The 21190-nt window shown below is 36.6% G+C and overlaps 1 protein-coding gene across 4 annotated transcripts; it reads left to right on the top strand.

The window, feature by feature from the left end:
• Positions 1-601: 601 nt before the first annotated feature.
• Positions 602-5910, top strand: LOC146559364 (uncharacterized). Of its 4 annotated transcripts, XM_085245243.1 has the most exons (6): positions 602-646; positions 2049-2108; positions 2630-3674; positions 3778-3924; positions 4504-4605; positions 4779-5910. In XM_085245243.1, exons 3-6 carry the CDS (start codon positions 2640-2642, stop codon positions 5082-5084), a joined length of 1590 nt encoding a protein of 529 aa, XP_085101369.1. In that variant the 5' UTR covers positions 602-646; positions 2049-2108; positions 2630-2639; the 3' UTR covers positions 5085-5910. The 4 variants fall into 4 exon arrangements, with proteins under 4 accessions (XP_085101369.1, XP_085101372.1, XP_085101370.1 ...); XM_085245246.1 differs by having other exon boundaries at positions 4504-4885; XM_085245244.1 differs by lacking the exon at positions 602-646 and having other exon boundaries at positions 1727-2108.
• Positions 5911-21190: the final 15280 nt, after the last annotated feature.

Genomic DNA, 21190 nt, shown 5'->3' with positions numbered 1-21190 from the left:
TTAAATTTAAAAACTGTACTTTTGAGTTAAAATATATATTTATAATTTTAATAAATGACAAATTAAAAATGCATGAACATTTTTTTGTATCGAAAAAATATCGAACCGTGACACCAAAGTATCGAACCGAACCGAACCGTGAATTTTGTGTATCGTTGCACCCCTAGTATATATATATATATATATATATATATATATATATATATATATATATATATATATATATATATATATATATATATATATATAAGTCACTCATTAATAAGTAGCTGAAAAAGAAACGTGTAGTTGTAGCACACTGTAAAAACTGTGATTGGGGTTAATTAGAATCTAATAGGAGAGTAATAGTAATTATTACTCAGTAAAAACGTGTATGAGTAGTTTTAATCAAATCTAAGCAAAATTCAATAATTTTGAGATGTTCAGTTATTTAAATTTACACAGTTTTGTTTGGGGTAAATTCAGCAATGGTTTGTTGAGTAGATTTTAAAAAAAATGTTTGAGTACTAAAAAAATTTAAGAAATCTAATAGATTTAACTGATGAAAGCATTTTCATTTTAATCATTGAACACTTCCGCCCATAATCCTTTGTGCCACGTGCAGGACACACGCGCTTCATGAGTGGACATCTCCATTTTGTCAGAGGTAAGACTTCTTAATTTGTTCAAATATAAGACACGGTTTAAACAATAACGTATATCGGTTTTGAGTAAAGGTTTTAAACAGTATGATACGTCGAAATTTTATTAATAATCATCACTGTAATGATAGTATCGTATTTTTACACAAATGGCAGTTAGTGGACTGCTAGCACAAGGTCACTTTCCAAGCCTTCACGACTGTGTTACTGAACAGCTTTAACTAACCACATGTTTTACCGTATTAAAAAACATCAACGACATATTCCGATGAGTTTTAACGTCTTTCATCCACGTTTAAAAGTTCATGAAAATGTTTTGCGCTCAGTTGTGAGTGATTTTGTCAGCCACAGTCAGTTTTTCGAACTCCAGTTTCCAATAATGGCGGCCGCTACTAAGTTTTAAAATTACTCTTAGTAATCTTTCTGGGTCACAAAATAAACTTTTAACATATTTTCAGGCGAGAAAGTAGCTGTGTAAACATCAAATATCTGATCGGTTCATCAAGATATCGCATGTTTGCAAAAGTGCTTCGACGTTTTCGGAGCATCTGCTACCCACCAGCTCGATAGCAAGCCGGGAGCTCGAGGGTCACTGAAGCCACTGAGAACGGCACAATTCCCGGCACATCATTTTCAGATCACCGCGGGGTTTCGCTACTCAGTTTAAACGTAATGTATAAGTCACTTAGACAACCTAAAAATGTTATTGTTTGGTTTTTTCGGTGTTTTATTTGTTCGTGAGTAAATCGGTTTGGCTGAGATTAAAGTTATTAGATTAGATTAGATAAAACAAAACTTTATTAATCCTCCGGGATTTTCACACAGCTGAATAAACGTCAAACAGAAAACTGATTAAACAAAAGTGTGAGACGGTCGAGAATTTACTCCAGCGTCCTGTTATATTTTAGATAGCAAGGAGCAGACGGCTGAGTTTATTAAACTCCACCGAGACAGCGGTGACGCTAATCAGAAGGCTAGACCGTCCAATTTCCCCAGCCGTTTACTTCCAGCCTACCCGACCTTCTGGGGACCCGGCCCACGTAGACCGCGAAGGCCGGGTCCTCAGGAGGATGCAGCCCATGAATTTGGACAAACTTTTAAGATATTTTCATGCGAGGTGCTGTGTAAACTTCAAATACCTGCTCGGTTTATCAAGACATCGCATATTTGCAAAAGTGCTCTAAAGGTTTGTGTTCGTTTAGAGGCGTTAAGTCAGTGTCAGTGAGTTTATATTTACTGTTAAGAGTAAATATCTCACCAGAAAATTTGTAGAATCATTATTAGAAAATAACAGTAAACGTCCTTATATGTTTTGAAATGTGTTAATCTATTGGAATGACTGCGTGTGTTTGTGTAAATTTTTTATTTTGGAGACTGCTATTAATGATAATGTTGCTTTCCTTTCAGGTAATGGAAGATCCCTCAACTTAAATTCACCTGATCAGCATGTAGACTGTGCATTATAAAGTAAGTTGTGATAACATGTTATATTAAATTAAACTAATGGTTTTGAAATTGAAGCGGCATAAAATTACCAAGTTGACCCCACTTAATCTAACTTATTTGTTTTTGTAAAAACAATAAGTAGAAAATAATTGCTTATTATTTGTAGGATTTCTTTCTTCTTCTCTATAATCTCAACATCAAATGTGTATAGATACCCATGCTCTTACATTTGTCATCAAAAACTATTTAGATTCTTAGATATATATTTTTCCATCACTTTAGGACCTGGCAAATGGGATGGCAGTGTAAGATATGCAAATCTTTTTCAACAAACAAACAAACAACAAAAAACAAAACGACAACAACAAAAACTTGATAACATGTACATCTCCCAAGTATTTGTTATTTGCAACATTTGGTGTGTTGAAGTGTGCTTTTTGTTTTATAGTTTTATATCTCAACTATTGTATAAATGAAAAGTAATAACTAATTTTATTTAATTGAAGGGAAATTTAACTCTGCCCATTTACATTTTATTCTAGGTTGAACAAGATGGAGGCAAAGCTTCGTGTAATTATTGATGACCAAATCGAGAAGTTGGTTCTTCCATCAGGGATCCCACCAACATTGGAGGAGCTGCAGAGTGTTGTGAAGGATACTTTTGGGATTTCAAATGACTTCAGTCTTCAGTATTTTGACCCAGAATTCCAGGACTACTTCACTCTTCACAGAGCTGACCAGATAAAAGACAAAGACACTGTGAAGGTTGTTGGCATCACCCCAGTCATGCTAAGCTTGACTCCGGTTGATGACAGTTTTGGCGGCCCCTCTGGCCAACTGTCTGACTATGACTCCTCATATGCTGAGTCAGTTGTATCCAATGCAGACTCTGCTGCAACTACTTCTTCTCAGGACACCATTATTCTCAAAAGGCAGAAGACCACAGAACGTTGTGAGCCCTGGCCGAAACAGTTTCCCATTCCACAGTTTGCATATGAAACTGAGATGTACCTGGAAAGAGCCACTGAGGAGTATAAAAAGAATGGAAATCTTCTGCCCACCTCCAAAGTAAAGACTGATATTCTTGAGAAGTTGGCTGAAACTATATTTACATTTACGGCCTATCCTTCAAGTGCACAGGTTAGTTATGTTGCTGAGGCACTTGTGACAAAATACCCTTGTCTCAAGGAACCTGGCTCTTTCTCAGGTTATTATGGTTGGCAACAAAGCATCAAATACAAGATGGCCAATTATCGTACAAAACTTAGAGGGTTTGGTGTTCCTGAGTTGACATGCAATGCCATGAAACACAAGAGTCCAGGTGACCAGAAGTCTGCAAATAAAGTGAAAAAGCCTCGGAAAGCAGAGGTAAATTACCTTCCGCCATATCCAGCAGGTGAAGATGAGGACAGTCAAGAAGAAGAGAGAATTCAGTTGCTTACTGAAGTCAAGAAAAGAGACAACAACAAAGTGATAAAAGAAAAAATGGCTAAAACATTTGCACATAGACGACATGAAATTGTCAACCTGTCCCCCAGCATTGAAGACATCAAAGCCAGATGGCCAGCTTTGTTTGAGGCATCTCATGTGAGTTCCAAATTCATTTTGGGTAGGCTTTTGGGTTTTTTTAATGTAATCTTTCAAACTTCAAATAATTTGAGGCCGCATCATGTTTTTTTTTGTCGTTCAGCTGCAGGATGAGTTCTACAGGATCACCCTGGTACACCTTGAACCCAAATTCATGTCCATGCTGGATGAGTACACTCCCAAACTGTTGGCCCTTTTCCATTCCAAGGGGGGAGCCATGGGATTGAAGTTGCAGGCTATCATAGCCAAGGTATTTTCCACTGACATTTCAGCTTGGAATTTTATTTAAAGAATTTTTTTGTCAAATTTCATTTGCATGGTGCACAGCTCCACTAATTTGTTTGCATGTTTTTGTCAGTGCAAGAGGACGCCAGGACGTCACTGATATAATTAACAACACAATTATGGGTTTCATGTTTTAATTGTATTTTAAATACATGTCTATTCTTAGTAAAAACAAACAAACAAAAAACAAACAAAAAAACACAAGTACAGGTATTGCTGGGTTTTTGTTTTGTCCCAAGAAGGAAAAACCCTTTCTGACGAACATAAACTAAATTAGATAAAAAACTAAAAGAATAAATTAATGTAATTTACTAAAACGACACATTTAAAGATTGAAGCTTACAAGCATGTTGACAATACCTTTGTGTTGACTGTCAGCACCCAGGCATGTGCATTAACATCAGCTAATTATCGCACATAATGTTCCATGTGATGATAATTTGATATTTAACAGTTTTTTTTAATACTGCCAATTCTCACAGTTTTGTCTTAATAAATGGTCACTTATCTGATGGTAATTTTTGGAATTCTTGCTCATTTTCAGTCACCAAGCAATCCTAGCAATGACATAACCAGAAATCTGGTTATTCGGTGCTTGATGGTGTACCTTGGGGAGTCCATTGATCAACTGATCAAAGAGTACAGTGTAAGTGTTGAAGTAGAAACATTATTCTGTTTTTGTTATTCATATGTGTTTGTCAAGTTTCAAATAATTTGAGGCATTATCATGTTCTATTTGTCATTCAGCTACAGGATGTGTCCAGGAAATATTTCATGTGTGCAACTACAGTCAGAAAACTCATGTGTTTGTTGTTTCAGGATGCTGATGAGGATGGTGTGTCACAAGATCTTTCTGAACAGAGGATGAAAATCTACAAAATCAAGGCTGTTGGATCTGAGGAGGATGACATTGGCATTGTGCTGGAGGGTGTGAGAGTTATGCCTGCTCTGGGCAATTTTCCAAGAGCATGCGCAATGCTGGTTGAATTGACATATGCAGTCAATCTTGCCTATCCCAAAGAGCTAAAATACACCTTGGAAGTATTCCAGAAAACTTTCCTTGAACTGGATTGTGCTAAGCTCTCACCAAAAGTGAACAGCCTCAAGAACAAGTTATTGGCTTAAGTGAGGACTCTGAAAGAATGAAAGGGAAGTAAGCTCACTGAAAACCTTTGGTTTGTCTTTGTTAGATGCAGCTATCTTTTCAGTTTTCAAAATAATTTCAACTTATTCATGTCTTACCCAAATGACCTGCAATGTGTCAGGCTGTATTTGTGCTCTTCATTTTAATGTTTGTTTTTTATTACCTACAAGTTTCTTAGGAATATTCTGTTTGAAAGGCAACAAATTGGAGGAATCACTAGTGAAGCTTTTCTTTGTTTATAGTGTATGTTACTATAAAACATTAGTTTAAAACAACTTTAAAATTTAACAGAAGTGCAGTCCTGTAGCTGTAGAAATGTTACTTCCTCTTACATGTGTCTTAGATTTTCTCAGGTTAAACATCCAAATTGGGATAAAAGGTTGATTTACATTATTGATATTCCATGTACATGAGTTAAAAAACCTTTGTTCTACAGTTATATTGAGTGATTCAATTTAACAAAAGATTGACTAACTAAAGTTTTTGTTAGTCAATCATAAATAAGTAACAGAGATAAAGGAAACGGTAAAGGATATTCAAATTTCAGGTTCATGTTGATATTACAGTCTAATCTAAAGATTAATTTCTTTTTTACAAAACTGGTTTACATTCATGCAGTTTATGTTGCTGTTGCTCTGTACACAAAGCTGTGTGATAAACTGTTTATGACACTAAAACAAATTTACAGCAGAGGAATGTATTTAGGAGATCAGGAGATTGTTGATGAGAATTCAGTGTATACGAGCAGAAAAATGTTATATTATAAATTACTGTTTTATTTTCCACAATAAAACAAATTACTGTGTTGATGTTTTCTTTGTGAAATTGATTCATTTTACTCAGAAAATAAGTTAAATTCATTTCATTTTCTCTTATTATTCAGTCATTATTTTTAAGGTTTATTTGGAAAATTATTGAATCCAATTTGAGTTTTACTGAAAAAACAAGAAGATTTCATTTCTTTGTAATGGATATTTTAGGAAGTTTTTACTAAACATTTGCCAGATAGTTAGTAAATTCAAAGTAATTTTTCTCAGAGACTTATTTCATATCAATTATTTTTTTTGGTAAAGTTGGGCAATTTCAACCTTCAGTTTGAGATTTTGACCCTAAATCCAACACATATTTACAGTTTAATTCTATTAATATCTACTTTTGTTTTCTATTTGAATTTAATTAACATTTTCTCTACATTTTACATAAATCTTTTGAAATTAAAATCTACTTAATTATTTCAAGTGTCACTTTGTTGCCATAACTTTTTTAAGTAACCTCTAGTCACAGTTTTTACAGTGCAGTAACCAGTGTGTTAAGTGGGTGTGTTGTACAGGGAGATGGCCACAGGCAGGAAAGATTTCCTGTGTCGTTCAGTGGTGCTTTTCGGTACTCTCAGTCTCTCACTGAATGTGCTCCTGTGACTGACCAGCATGTCATGGAGTGGGTGGGAGGTGTTATCCAACATTGTCTTTATTTCTGCATTCACTTGTCTCACGCAGACTTTTCTTTTATAATTTCCTTCAACTCTTTGATCCTGACACTGTTGTATTTGTATTTGAAGCTACCCAGCAAGCATTACACTTAAGCTCCATCCAAGAGAACCTCATTACCATCTTTATTCATATAGTATCAGCGGTTTGCACAGTAATTACAGAAGTTAAAGAGAGAGCAAATGGCTATACACTACCCCCCCCCCCCCCCCCCCCCCAATCATGAGCACTTAATCAAAAGCCATTATAATCATTTTTACTACTACTTTTTGCATTGCAACAATTTATATAATAAAATATCAATATTATAAATACTGTAAAGATTTGGTAAAACATCTGCAGAAATCATAACAGTTTCTCTCTCTCTCTCTCTCTCTCTCTTCCTCTCTCTCTCTCAGTCAAAGGATTTCTTTTTAGCAACTGATTACTAAACCTTTAACCATTAGGTCAGATCTTCTGAAACAAACTAGAGCGTGAATAGGATTCAATAACAAATGGACTGGTGTTCATAGCATCTTTATATACGGATTAATCCCTTTTAAATGTCCAGCTATCTAAATCTTCTGCATGGCAAATGCTCTACAAATTGAATTTCTTCAGTGTTTCTTCACAATGTGTCAGACTGAGAGTCATCAGATCACTCGAGTCTTCAATAAGACTTTAATGTTGACTCAAGCATCTCTCAGACCTGCTCAGTTCTTTTGAGACAAACATGCCACGCAAAGCTATCTTACCCAGATAACCACATGTGCCAGTGTTTGCCCTATTTAATGGACTGATTAATATGTTCCTCTTATGTTTTTACCAGCATCTATTATTCTTAAGTAAGGAATATTTTGATATGTTCCTTGAGAACAATATTAGAATAATTTGAGAATGTTAGTGGGTATTGTTGATGAAAATGAAAATTTATGCTGGATATAATCTTTTTTGTTGGCTGACAGTTTTGATTCAAATAACAGTCAGTTTGCCTGCTTATGATATGTGAATGAACTTTATGTGGGTCTACCGTTCCTCTGCCTGTGTTTTTCACACTCTTAACTGTCTCCCCCCCTCTCAGTTATGTAATGATATTCTTGTTCAGGCCTTCATGTTTTGCTCCATAATCACTGCACAGCACAGAAGCGTGGGCAAGGACTGGACTTATTCATGCACTGAGACAGTGTTTCCACCTCCCTGTTGTGTGGTGCTGGACACCTGCTGCGGTTCACTGAATGCCAGCTTGCTCCCTGTGGTGGGATTTATTGCCAGTCCTTTATGCTTTCCAGCTAGCAGTGTGTTTCAAATTAATGTTGATAAAATTCCCAGCATTTACCACAGTCTTTACACCTAAGTACATTTATTAACAAGACTTTTTTAATCCCATTGGCATAAATATTAATTTTGTCAAAATCAGTCTTTTCTAACACCACTTTCTTCTAAATATTGACCACTCTCTACGTGTAATCCTGCTGATTTTGTGACGTTAAACACAAAATTCATCAGGCATTTTATGAGAAGGCTTTGCAAAGGTTTTTAAAACGGAAAAAAATTTATTTCATTTTATTAATCTTCAGCTTTTGACCTGACATGTAACTCCCAAGTAATTTAACTACACATCGAATCAGCGCAGGGGTTATGAATTGAATGGTGTGGAATATTGTAGTGTAGGGTTAAAAGTTGATTCCACTTACATCGTAAGTCAGGATGTAGATTTCCCACAGAAGTCTAATGTATGTCCCCTTGAAGTATTCACTCAGGGTTAACGTCACTCTGAGCTCTTGCCTAGCTTAGCTTTAGCATGCTGTTAGTGAATGCGCTTGCAAAGAGCCAAAATCGTGTTAGTAGCATAATGCGGTTGTTTCTGCCCTTCACTATTGTGCTCTCATCCTTTTGTGCAATAAAATTAAAAGTAATATCCATGCTGTAGACTGTAGACTGCACTACTAATTTAATGCTCTAAAGGGAAATCAGCTGATTGTACACTGTTCCAAAAAATAGTAATGTCAAATTATTTTACTGTGTATTTTACAGTTGTGTACTGTTTTTCTAGAATATCATTACATTTACATAAGTAGACTGTGATCTGACACGTCAAATGTAAAATAACAAAACATCACTGTAAATGTAATAAAACACAATTTACTTGTTTTTTAAATATATTTATTGTACATATGCATATTTAGATTGTAAAATACATCCAGAAATGTATCATAATTTCACAAATATTTTTCTATTATGTGAGAGAATGAGTCAAATGTAATACTATGGAAAAATATATAAAATGATCGAAAATTAATGAGAATAATCAATAATTAAAGGAGTATTTGAATTATAATTTTGCTGAAAATTTCATGTCACCTAGGTCTGATTCAATAATTCAGAGGTAAAATATGTGAAAATCTAATAAATAGGAGTAAAAACTAAAAAAAACATATTGTGGCGTGTTGGGGGAACAGCTAGTTCTCTCCCATCATGCCATGGGACATGTGCTGCTGTTTAGATGTTCTTGTTTTATTGTTTATGATTACGTTACTTTTAACTGTTATCTTGAATGTTGTGTTTACGCCGTGGTGCAGAGTCACTGACAGTTGTTGTTTTGTAGAGGGAGTGCTGTACCATGAGTGACTTCTGTTGTGCTGTTGTTGAAGCTTGAGGCACATTGTAGCACCAGCAAGTGTTTTAATAAAGAGCTCCACCCACCAGCTTGGGGTTAAATAACAAGCTTAATCTCTCTCTGTGAGCTTCTTTGTTAAGATTACTCTGCATGCCACAATGTAAAGCATTGCTTAGCCGTGGTGTGCTAATTATATATTTTGAAAAAGAAATGTAGAGGTAGGAATTGCAATTAATATAAATAACATGACGCTAAGCATCGGCCAATGAATGTGAACTAACAACAACCAGGTCGCGGGTATGGCTGCGACCGTAGGAAAAAACCCTAATATGAAGGTATTTTATTGTGCATTTTACAGTAATGTTCTGTTCTTCTAGAATATCATTAAAGTTACGTAAATAGACTTTGACTTCACATTTCAAATGTAAATTAACATTAAATCACTGTAATGTAATACAACATAATTGTCATGATTATTAAATGGATCTGTCTGTACATATGCATATTTAGATTGTTAAAACACATTCACAAATGTATCATGATTTCACAAATATCTGTCCGTTATTTGAAAGATTGAACTGTTGAATTCAAATGTAATGCTATGGAAAAGTATATAACATGATCCCTATAAGCTTGTGTTACATCACATAAGTATTTTTATCATTGCTAGTTAGGGCGATCGTGGCTCAACAGTTGGCAGTTCGTCTTGTGATCAGAAGGTTGCCGGTTCGCGCAACAAACTCTATTTTCATTACTGAAAATGACCGTATTTTTATGGGACTGTTATTTTCTGTTATTTTACGTTTGTATTTTGGCGTCCCAGTTTACCGTTTTTTTAAGATTTTTTTTTCCTATTTATAGATGATTTCATTGTTTAATCACATTAACATGTTCCTAATTTAATGTTTAGCGGCACTTGCAAAGGGCGAGATCCCATGTCAAATTAGCGCAACTAATTGTATTTTCATTACTGGAAATAACCGTATTTTTATGCGGGAGTTATTTTCTGTAATTATACGACCGTATTTTGGCGCCCCAGCTGGCGGAATATTACCATTTTTTCAAGATGCTTTTTCTAACAGTGTAGGGCAAGCTGAAGTGGATTAATAGGCAAGAAGACTAACAACTGCAAGGAGTTGAACTACTCATCATGGCAGGAAGTAAAGAAGAACTAAACAGTGAGTCACTTCTGCCATGTTTAAGACAGTAGACTCCACGCACAATATCAATAGACTGGAACTAAAGTGGAATAAAATCTTTTTTCAGTGTTATCAATTATACATGGGCTATTCCTGTAGTGACAAGCTAAAATGCATGCTGTGAAAAAAGGTCTTTGGGAGGTTACTAGGCATTTCCACAACATTGTGGCACAGCATGCACCGGGACAGAGCAGCAGGGATCTTTCATGGTGCATGAGTGCAGTGAAAAGGGATACAGAGAACAAGAATCAGTGAGTCAAAACTAAATGGAAATAGTTTAGTGGGTAATTCATACTGTACTTTCAACGGCTACTGCCACTGAAAGCCTGTTAAGTGCTCTCTAATTTTGTTGTACATTTTTCTTTTTACATTTTCTGGTGTGATACACAACATTAGCATTTCCTGAGTATCACATAATGTGTTGATGATGTGTGCGAATGTTTCTGATAGTGCTGCCTTCATGGGAAATGAGTTGAGTCATTGGACCATCATGTTGGACCAGTTAAAAAATACTATGCAGTGACTCCTCTAAAATATTGCAACTAAGCAGTAATTGCAGCAACAATAAGAAATGATGCAGATTAAAGAACTTTAGCCTTCAACAAGTTTACAATTTAAACAGATGATGCCACCATCTAGCGGTGTTCCGTCTCAGCCACATATCACTCTATAAGCCTCGTGGGAAAAGAGATATCATTTTTTTCCTTTTCTTTTTTGTGTCTTTTTTCTCTTTTTACAGAGTTCATTGCTTTAGTCTTAGATCTATTCCAAAATGCTTTTAAATTGCATAATTGTGAGTAATGACTGTTAATCTCTTTTCACTATTTCACACATTTCTGAATACCTTTTCAGATTAATTCAATAAATCTGCCTTTATCTGTTAAATTTAATAATTTCACACCAACTATAATGCTCCAAAGGTCTTTTAACCTACTGAAGATGTGTGTATTATGGCATCAAATTCTCACTCGGTGAGACTTTATTGGCTTAGCTGCTCATCCTGTCATCTCAGGTCACAGCAATCTGCATGCTAATGCTTACCCATGACAAGCTGATTCAACCTCAGAGGGATTTCACCTGTACAGAGTCAAGAGAGACACCTCAATCATTTTTCTGCTGTGTGCGAGATGGAAATATGAATGAGTGCCTTTGTCACAATCTACTCCAGGGTTACACATTGCTAAGTGGAATGCACTGTAGGTGGAAACACAGTAATGTTTTCTTCTGGTACAATGCTGAGACTATACACCTGCCTTTCCTATTCAGCTGGTACAATTAGGATTTCGTATCATTGTTGTGGACCACGTAAACAAGTAATGGGCCAAAGGTTTTGTTTCAAAGTGTATTTTTGACGAGATGTGTATGTAAATCTTGCCTTTTCATTCACGTAGCAGTGAGACAAGACCGGAAACAGATCTCATGAAACAGATTGTTCATTAAAGCATAAATCGGTTTATAGTCTGTAAGGAAGAACAGTCTTGGCCGTGCATATCATTTGTGGTTGTGTACATACACAAAAGCACGCAGCAATTTCAATCCAATCTTTGTTACTCTAACATCTGTGACTCTACCAGCAGCAGAATCTTCCACATTTAAATACTTGATGTTCCACAGAGAGAGATAGAGTTTGATTTGTCACAGTGGTGTTTAGAGGAGCTCATTTGATGGTTTAGATAGCTGTGTGTACTTCTCTGTGCTTTAGTTGTTTTTCTGTGTGTGTGTGTGTGTGTGTGTGTGTGCGTGTGCGTGCATTTGAACGGGGGTGGGAATTGGGGGGTATGAGTATATGGGGGGGATAATTATTGATTCCCTGCTAAATGTGTATTTGCTCAATTATACAGAAACGAACAGTCTCTAATTTTATGGTGGTTCAATTTTAATGGACAGAATAGCAACCAAAAAAAAACACATTACATAAAAGTTACAAATTAATATGCAGGTCACTGAATAAAATAAGTATTCGATCTCCAAGCAAAATATGACTTAGTACTTGTCTGTCTATTTTATCTTCATTGTTACTGTGTACTTGCAAAGCAACTCAAATTATACACTGTTAGAAACAACAACAACAACAATAATAATAATATCAATTGATTTTGGCTTAAAAACAGATTGGTTTTCTGGGAAGCAGATATTGTTATTCAGTGTTTTTGCATCTCCACTACGCAATAATATTGATTCCCTTTCAGTAAAGTCTAACTTTTTGAAGGAGGGAGGCTCAAGTGGAAAAGAGCTTCATTACTCAGCCTGTTGGCGTGTTTAATCCTGAGAGATTTGAAGAATCACACATATCCAGATTGTTGACAGTCTTCATCATCTGGTATCATTTTTCACTGTGTTTGTCATAATATGGACTGTTAAGAGCCCTGGCTTCAGGAAATAGCTCTCCAACACTCTCTTATGACGAGTCAGTGACAGGCAGCTGAGTGGAACCAAGCAAAGAGGAGAAATCAGTCAATGTGACGGTTGCTTCCACAGTTTGCACACTCATTATACAACACCACACCATGTGGAAAATGTATAAAGTATGTATATATATGTGTGTGTGTTTGTGTGTGTTCAAAGTTGCAGACAAATAAATTCACTTGAATCTATTATGATTGTTGTATTTGTATTGTATATTGTCTACCAGGTAGGCAATAAGTGGTTTCACAGGGACTACATGATGTTGTCCATATTATAGTGAACTTGTGCACAATAGTGCTTTATATGTTTGCTTTTGACTTTAGTAACATGGAGAAAACTTTTTTGTCTGTGCATCTGCATCATTTATCAACCCCATACTGCCAGGAAAACATGGAGGCTATGGAAAACACCTGAATAGAATGTAGTAAAGCATATTAGCACAGAAGAATGCATGGATAGATGAATAAAGGAAAAGGTAGATAAGCACAAAGGTGGACCTTCAGCTGCTGAACATGTCCACGAGCATCTCGGTTTGTGTTCATGCAGCAGGTATCTGTATCCTGTTTCTGGTTCAGCTACTCTCAGTGAAGCAGAACGGTTTTTATTCAGCATGTCTCCCCACCTGTCTGATCCTATTAGACCACAACACGTCTGCTTAGCTGATCAGGGCTGGAACCCAGCAGAGTGTGAGCTGATGACTGTTGATAATGAAGAAAATGAGGATTAAATCACTTGGTAATAGAAATTAGATGAGTGCATGTGACCGCTCTAATGTAATGGTGGTTCAGACCAGTTTTTTTTTTAAACAGGGCAAAGTACAGTAGCTCATATACACATCATCCCATTATGCAAACATCGGGACTCCCTCTGTCTCCTTGACAATTTCAGAATCAGAATACTTTATCAATCACTAAGGAAATTATGTAGTTACAGGTGCTTGAAGACAATAAGGACAGTAACAACCTGAACTAAATTTAAAAAAATTACAATATATTGCAAAGTTACAAATTATAATAAATAGCTCTAATATATACAAATAGCTTAAATATAAATATCAAGAAGAATACAGATAATAAATATATATGATTGACATTGTACTCTGAACTGTAAAACTTTTACACATCCTTTACAGTGAAAATCACTGTAAAGGATGTAAAAACATGTAACTAGTGCACTGTGTACTGTACTGTGCATTAGATGGAGGAGTTTTAGCACAGGCAGGTTTGATTTCCTGTGTTGTTCAGTGGTGCCTTTGGGTAACCTGAGTTCCTCACTGAACCTGCTCCTGTGGCTGGAGAGCACGTCATGGAGTGGGTGGGAGGTATTGTGCAGCACGGTCCTTATCTTGGACAACATCTCTGACACAACCTCAAGGGAGTCCACCTCCAGCAAACAAGCACAGACAGACTTCCATGTTCTGTCCTTCAGTTTCCTTCAGTCATGTCACTGCCTGTCTGTCTGCTTCATATCAGAGAGCTTTGAATAAAATAAATAAAACAACAGTGCCTAATGAAAATATTTAGAGATATTTTTGACCATGTGTGAATTTGTGTGTGAATGGGTGGATGACTGAATGTAGTTCAAAGCGCTTTGGGGTCGTTAGGGACTAAGTAAAGTGCTATACAAATACAGGCCATTTACCTTTACATCTACAACTAATGTGACAGAAAAAAAAGATTTATCTTGAATTGAATAATGCATTATTTGTTTTGAACTCTTTTAAGTTGTGTTTTTATGAAAGGGCTGAGGAAAGGATATGGAAATAGGCTGATGGCTGCATTTGTGTTTAAGGAGTCAAAATTTCCCAGCATTCCCAGGCTTCCATTGAAGTTGCAGCTTGAGTAATTGTTCATCTTTATCTCCCTCTGCTCAGTTTTCTTCTGCTTCTTTCTTCTACCACCTGCTCCTTTTGACAGTCTTCCTAACTGAGCAGCTACAGACAGTATGGTAACAAGTGTTAACCACTGTGCTGCTAGTTGTGAAAAGAAATAACATCAACTTACAAATGAGCCTCATTTGTGCAGCAGGTTCAGCTCAACAGAGCCTGAACACAGACCGAAAGGTAAACGAGTAAATACGGGTGATAAGCAGTTTACTAAGTTGATTTCCTATAAATATAATATTTTGAGGTTATTATATTATCCCTTTATTTTATTATTATTAACAGAAATTCTGTCTTTTATTAGGTGGCAGTTTATGTTCTACTTTATCTTCCCTTTAGTCGTCACAATCACACATTCATTCAGTGATTTCTTTGTTTGTTTGTTCTTTGTTTCATCCTGAAGCCCATGAAAAACACAATTACCATAACATTCCAACTTCCTTTTTCTCTTTGAAGATGTAAAGTAATCCATAATAATAATAATAATAATAATAATAATAATAATAATAATAAGGGGGCGGTTTTGTATGAATGATAGTGATTTACCACGCTGCCTCATCTGAACTTGTAGACACATCTTTCATTGCTGGGACATTGTTGTTGTTCATGTTGCTTTTCTGTCTAAACCACTGGAGTCTCAGAGTTACAAAAAGGTGTCCTCTGACCTTAGTGTTGGAACACACCAGGGTCAATAATCACAGTGAGACAGAGAGACAGTGCTGACTCTTAATTCCACAAACCACATATTCCTTTCTGTCAGGGTCCTGGGTCTCCTGACCCAGCATGTTTAGTTCTTTGTGATTTTTGTATTATTGTACTTGTGTGAGTTATTTTATGGTTTCTAGTTTCGATCCCTTGCCCTTCATGTTTCTTCGTGTCCCCTCTGTTCTGTGTAAGTCTGTGTCTGCATGTTTGAGTTTCCCTCTGTGTTTTTCGGTCCTTAGAGTCCTCTGCCTTATGGTTTATGTCTCTGTGTTTCTTAGTTGCTGCCTCCACTGTGTCAAGTTCACGTCTCTGTGTCATACTTCCTGTTTTACTTTGAAGGTCCGTGTCTTATTTGAATGCTTCCTGCTTTGCTTGTCTCGTCAGTCCTGATTTCTCCCAGCTGTGCTCTCCTTCTGTGTCTCATTCCCCTCGTTACTTCCCAGTGTATTTAAACCCTGTGTTTCTCTGAGTCAGTGTCGTGTTGTCCCTCAAGCTGTGTTTCCTCGCGTCTCTCTGTCAAGTGTAAGTTTATATTTCCCTGTTTAGTTTTGTATCCTTTCCTCTGTCAGCAAATAAAGCTGAGTTTTTTGAGTTCATCCTTCGAGTCTGAGTGCCTGCATCTTGGGTCCTACTCCTGCCTGCTACACAGCGTTTCATGACACTTTCCATCCCATTTTAATGCTTAGAAGTAGCATCATTATAAAGATCATTTTTGTCAATGTGTAGGATTAATGGTTTGAAGAGCAGCATTTTACATAAAATCCCAATTTTCTACCTACACACATTCCTGGCTGAACAGATAAGACATTAATATTTATCCTTCATCAGGTACTCATTCCTCTCTCTTCCCTCCTTTTTGCTGTTGTTATTCTTTATTATCATATTATATCAGTTATATTCTGCATTTGTCCAGATTTCTCATGCCATTCTTTCTCTTTGCTTTTTGCATTTTGGACCGCTGCTGTAACCTGACCTGCTCCATCCTGAATGTTCACGTGGATCTTTGAATGCATGTAAGCATGACCAGCTCTCATGTGAATGATACACGTGGGAATAGAACTGTACTTCCAACACTGGTATCAGATGGTCTGTATGCTGCTTTCGTCATCACCATTTACTAACACATCAGCAGCAATCATTACATACCGATTTACTTCTCACTGAGTATTTGGATGTACAGGCTACAACCTGAGTATCATTCAAATTCACAGCTTTTTTTTTTTTACAGAGGCTGGTGTCTCTAGCTGGTGTTCTATGCTCAGAGAGGAGAAAAAAATCCTCTGTCATGGTGCATTACGCAACAAGTGTTTCAAGGATCTATAAAAGAGTGACAGGATGGCTCAGGGGATATCTGGCTGATCCTACAAGTAGCAGTTGTTTCAAAGATAAGCCATGCAGGTATGCAATCATACATGGACAATACCATCAAATTGCAAACAGCCTATTGACGTATAGTTCAAGGCTACTCACCAATATAACAAAATCTGGTTAGCAGTGATAACCTGAAAGGGAGACTTGCTCTGATGTTAGATGTGGAGATGAATTAAAGTCTATAGGGTCTTAGCAGGTGAATCTGCAGGAGAGTGACTCAAGTTTCTACTTTTCTGTTCAGCGAGTTTAGGAAATACATAATCTACTTTAAATTCAAAGGATTCATCACTGATTACCTGTGTGCTGTAATTAGAAATGGACCCAACATAAATGCAAAACTGCTAACTCACTGGTGAGATCGCAGCTGGTGACTATGTGCACATAATGAAACAGCAGCAACAGAGACTAAGTAAAGTGGAACCATAATCTTCTTAATCACTCCTTCTATGTGAACTCTGGATTCTTTTGATTGATTTTGTTTTTTGTAGCTCTAACTGCCTGTCTGTTCTTTCTCTCCTGCTCCTTCCTTTGTAGTATGTCTGGTAGCAATCTCTCCTTTGGGAATAAAGTCCCAGTCCAACACACTGTATCTGAACCACAATGTGATGCTTTGCTCTGCAGTTATTTCTCTGTTGGGCCTTGAAGTCCTTAGGGAAGATCTCAGATTGTTTCATGGCAGCTGAGAGCTGCAGTGTTGCAGCTGAGAGCTCGAGTCTAATAAGAGCAACCACCCATAAATCAGCTGCTGGAATCTGGTGTGGTGGAAAACACTGGGGTGGAGTCACTAGAAAGAGAGAGAGAGACGCACAGGAGCTCTCTATTCAGGACAGAGAGCAACAGCAAAACTGGACTCCAAAAGTCAGCATCAGAGTATAAATACCACAGAGCATCTATAGGTTTACCTACCAATGATTCACTTCTGGACGTCGCACCACAGAATGCTTTGTATTAGCAGCAGCTCTGTGTCTTGTGGCCGAAAATGTTTTTATTTTTGACAAATGATGTGAACTTTTTTTTCATAGATTTGCTTGAGGTTTCAAGCTTTTACATAATGTAATCATAGAAATGGTTATCAATGGTCCCATCATTCCAAAATAGGCACCATCAGAAATGCCTTGGGTGCAGCTTGACTTTGGCATTTTCATACTCAGTCACCCAGTTCTTGTGTATATATAAAACTAAATAGACAGACTGTTCAGTAAAATTCCAACATCAGCCTCAAAACGAAGACCTAAAACGGCAGTATTGACAGGTTTCTAGAAATTACTTTTCAGCAATGAAACAACAGTCGAATATCCATCCATGCATCTTCTTCCACTTAAGCTTTTTTGTCAATGGAGTATCCATCAAGTCACTGCTGGGAGGGATCTGTCTCTACATCTGTCTTTTCAGTAGGAGGAGATGTGTGATGCAAACTAGAACAGATCCCTTAGTATTTCTTTGGTTAATGTATCTGCCTTTAATTTCCTTTCTTTCAAATTTTTTTAATTTGATTTACTTTTTTGATCTTGCTTTCACTGTCTTCATGTCCTGTTTCATTTCCTTTATCTACACTCTGAGGTGTGCAGAAAAAGGAAATGATAACCCTGAGAAGTCATCTGTAACTGTATCTTGGACATACCTTTAGTGACACATGGTCCCATATTTCCTCCTCAGAGGGACCCAACAGCTTCTAATCACAGTCACTATAGCCCTAAATTCGTTAGAATTACCTTGAGGATTTTTCACTTTGACATCCAAGGGTTTGCCTGAGGACAAAAACACAGTGGGCTGTGTTTTCCATTGCCATACATTGTGCCAAAGAATTTATCCAAGCACCAATAGCAGGAGGATCTGATTTTTTTCCAGTTTAATGCAATTATACGTTTTGCCTGTAATGTACAATAATCCATAAACTTATTTGATGGGCTTAGTTTAAGATTTTTAGGACAAATGTATAGTAGCAAGATTTCTGAATCTAAAGCAATCTTTGTTGTTAAAATTTGGTTTATTTTGTTCATCACCTCCTGCTAAAATGCGCGGACAATTCTGCATTCCCATATACAGTGGAAAAATGTCCCACGGGCTTCTCCACATTTAAAACATGTGTCTGGAATTCTGTTGTTATATTTGTTCAATTTCACCGGTGTTACGTATGTTTGCATGATCCAGTTGTATTGTAATAGCTTTAGGTTACTATTAATCGATTGTTTTTGTGATTTTAAACAAATTGACTTCCATGTCTCCTTAGAAATATTCATATTTAGGTCATTTCTCCAAGATTCTAACTTAGAAGCTGATGTTTCTGGAGAGGCAGAGACAATCTAGTTATAGAATGTTGAAATGAAGCCTTTATTACAACATTTTTACACCATTAACTAATATATGAATAAATGAAGCTTCTAATCTGTAAATACTTAAAGAAATGTTTTATGGGGGATTTGAAATTTTGAGACTAAATCCTCAAATGAAACCATTATTCCATCACAAAAAAGATCACCCACTTTCCTAACACCTTTTTCTGCCCAACCCTGGAACCATGCATCCAAATTTCCTGGTGCAAATAAAGCATTTCACCAAATAGGACTAAACTGAGAGAGATTATTCTTAATATTCATCATTTCTTTTATTGTAAACCAAACTTCAATCATATTTCGGACTATAGGATTATTTGTTTCTTTCTTTAATTGTTTTGGCTGTGCAGAGTATAAGTACAAGTTTAATGGCATTTTAAGAGAATTTGCTTCCATCCCCACCCAAGAAGGGGTATTTTGGGATGAAAAATAAAACATTATTGTCCTTAGTTGAATAGCCAGATAGTACCAGTAAAAATTGGGGCATTTCAATCCCCCTGTATCGAAGGGAAGAAACAAACAAAGACAAGCGAATGCGGGGACGCTTCTTGTTCCAAATAAACTCTCTGATTAATGATGCTAGTTTGGTAAACAATCCAGATCAAATCAAAGTTAATATCTTCTTCCAGTCCTCAATATGACTCACTAATTTAAAATTTGCACCATCTGCTTCTGCTGGAAACATTAATCTATGGAAACCCTTTAAAATTCTTGTAAGACATAGGCAGCTATTTGCACTCACATTCACACCCATGGTCAATTTAGAGGTCCCAGTTTACCTATCCCCACTAACTGCATGTCTTTGGAAAGTACCCAAAGAGAAGCCACGCAAACCCCACACAGAAGGACCCCGGTCTGATAGTAGACTTGACCGCAGGACGTTTTTGCTGTGAGGCAACACTGCTAACCACCGTTCCACCCCCAGTTTTCAAATCTTGTGTGATTGTGTATACCAATAACAACCTGAAATAATTTAACTTTGACAGTTGGGACAAGGTAAAGGCCACGGTCACACCAGATGTGAAATTCATTAAAAACTGTATATTGCCAGTAATTTTCTATGGATTGTGTTGAAACTTAAGAACACACTAGGTCTTAGGGTACTCCCCTAGGCCTTGACCTTATTAGTTAATTAGCAACAGGGTCAACCTTGACCTTGAAAAAAATACCAAGAAATGATATCGAGTAAGATATCATTTAAAAAGGCATTGAGAAAGCTGTGCAACACACTTTTAAAATTTTTTGATACGCCACCATACAACACCACAATGACGCCAAAACAGACTGACATTAGCATGTTGTAATAAAAAATCATAAAACATGAAGGTTTGATTATGGCCATTGCTCTTTGGGGGAAGTTGCACTCTCTGTGCGCTCTTGTTTGCCTAATGGAGGTATAGTTAAAAAAAATCAATTTCAGTTGATGGCAGTCTGTGATCACAGTGTGTTAACAGGTGTGACTTAGACTGAAGATTATCATTTTGAGTCTGATTCACCACCGAAGGCGTGAAGATGTGTGAACCCTGAGGTTGATATCCGCATGCACAGAGCTCTGATATTATGTGGAAGTGACATGAATAATGCATAAAAGGCTAGCATAGTACACTTTTCATCAACTTGGCCAATTATTATTTTTTTATTCCTTTCAGTTTGACCCCAACACAAATCTCTATCAATCTCTAACAATCAATACTCACTTCTCAGACAGCAACCCATATTTTTCATTGTGTTGTTTAAGTCGGACTTTTTTTTTTTCTCGTATATTTGTTGTTTTTTTTCCCTCTTGCTGCTGGCATGTTATAATGAAAACTGCAAAATACAAACAAGCTGGATGGTGGAAACAGGTGGGGAATGTAAAATAAACCCTCCAAACACAGTCTCCCAGCAGTGTAGGGTCTTACGGCTGAAAGCTAACCAGATGGAAAATAAAAAAAGAAACAAAAGAATCCAAATACACAGAAGTACAAATAAAACAATTAGAGCCACACAGGTGTGATTCTTCTGTTTGATGGCAGAAATCCAAAAACTCTGCCATACTGATATTTTGTGCCTGGTAGATGAACATGTGCTCTTTTTGTAAGTCCTATTGTTTGTCCCACATCATGAAT

This window comes from Mchenga conophoros, linkage group LG14 (assembly GCF_057382185.1).
Source record: "Mchenga conophoros isolate Kocher_MC1m ecotype Shallow Benthic linkage group LG14, M_conophoros_male_GT1.1, whole genome shotgun sequence".
Lineage (NCBI taxonomy): Eukaryota > Metazoa > Chordata > Actinopteri > Cichliformes > Cichlidae > Mchenga > Mchenga conophoros.
This window is presented reverse-complemented; position numbering and strand designations above follow the sequence as displayed.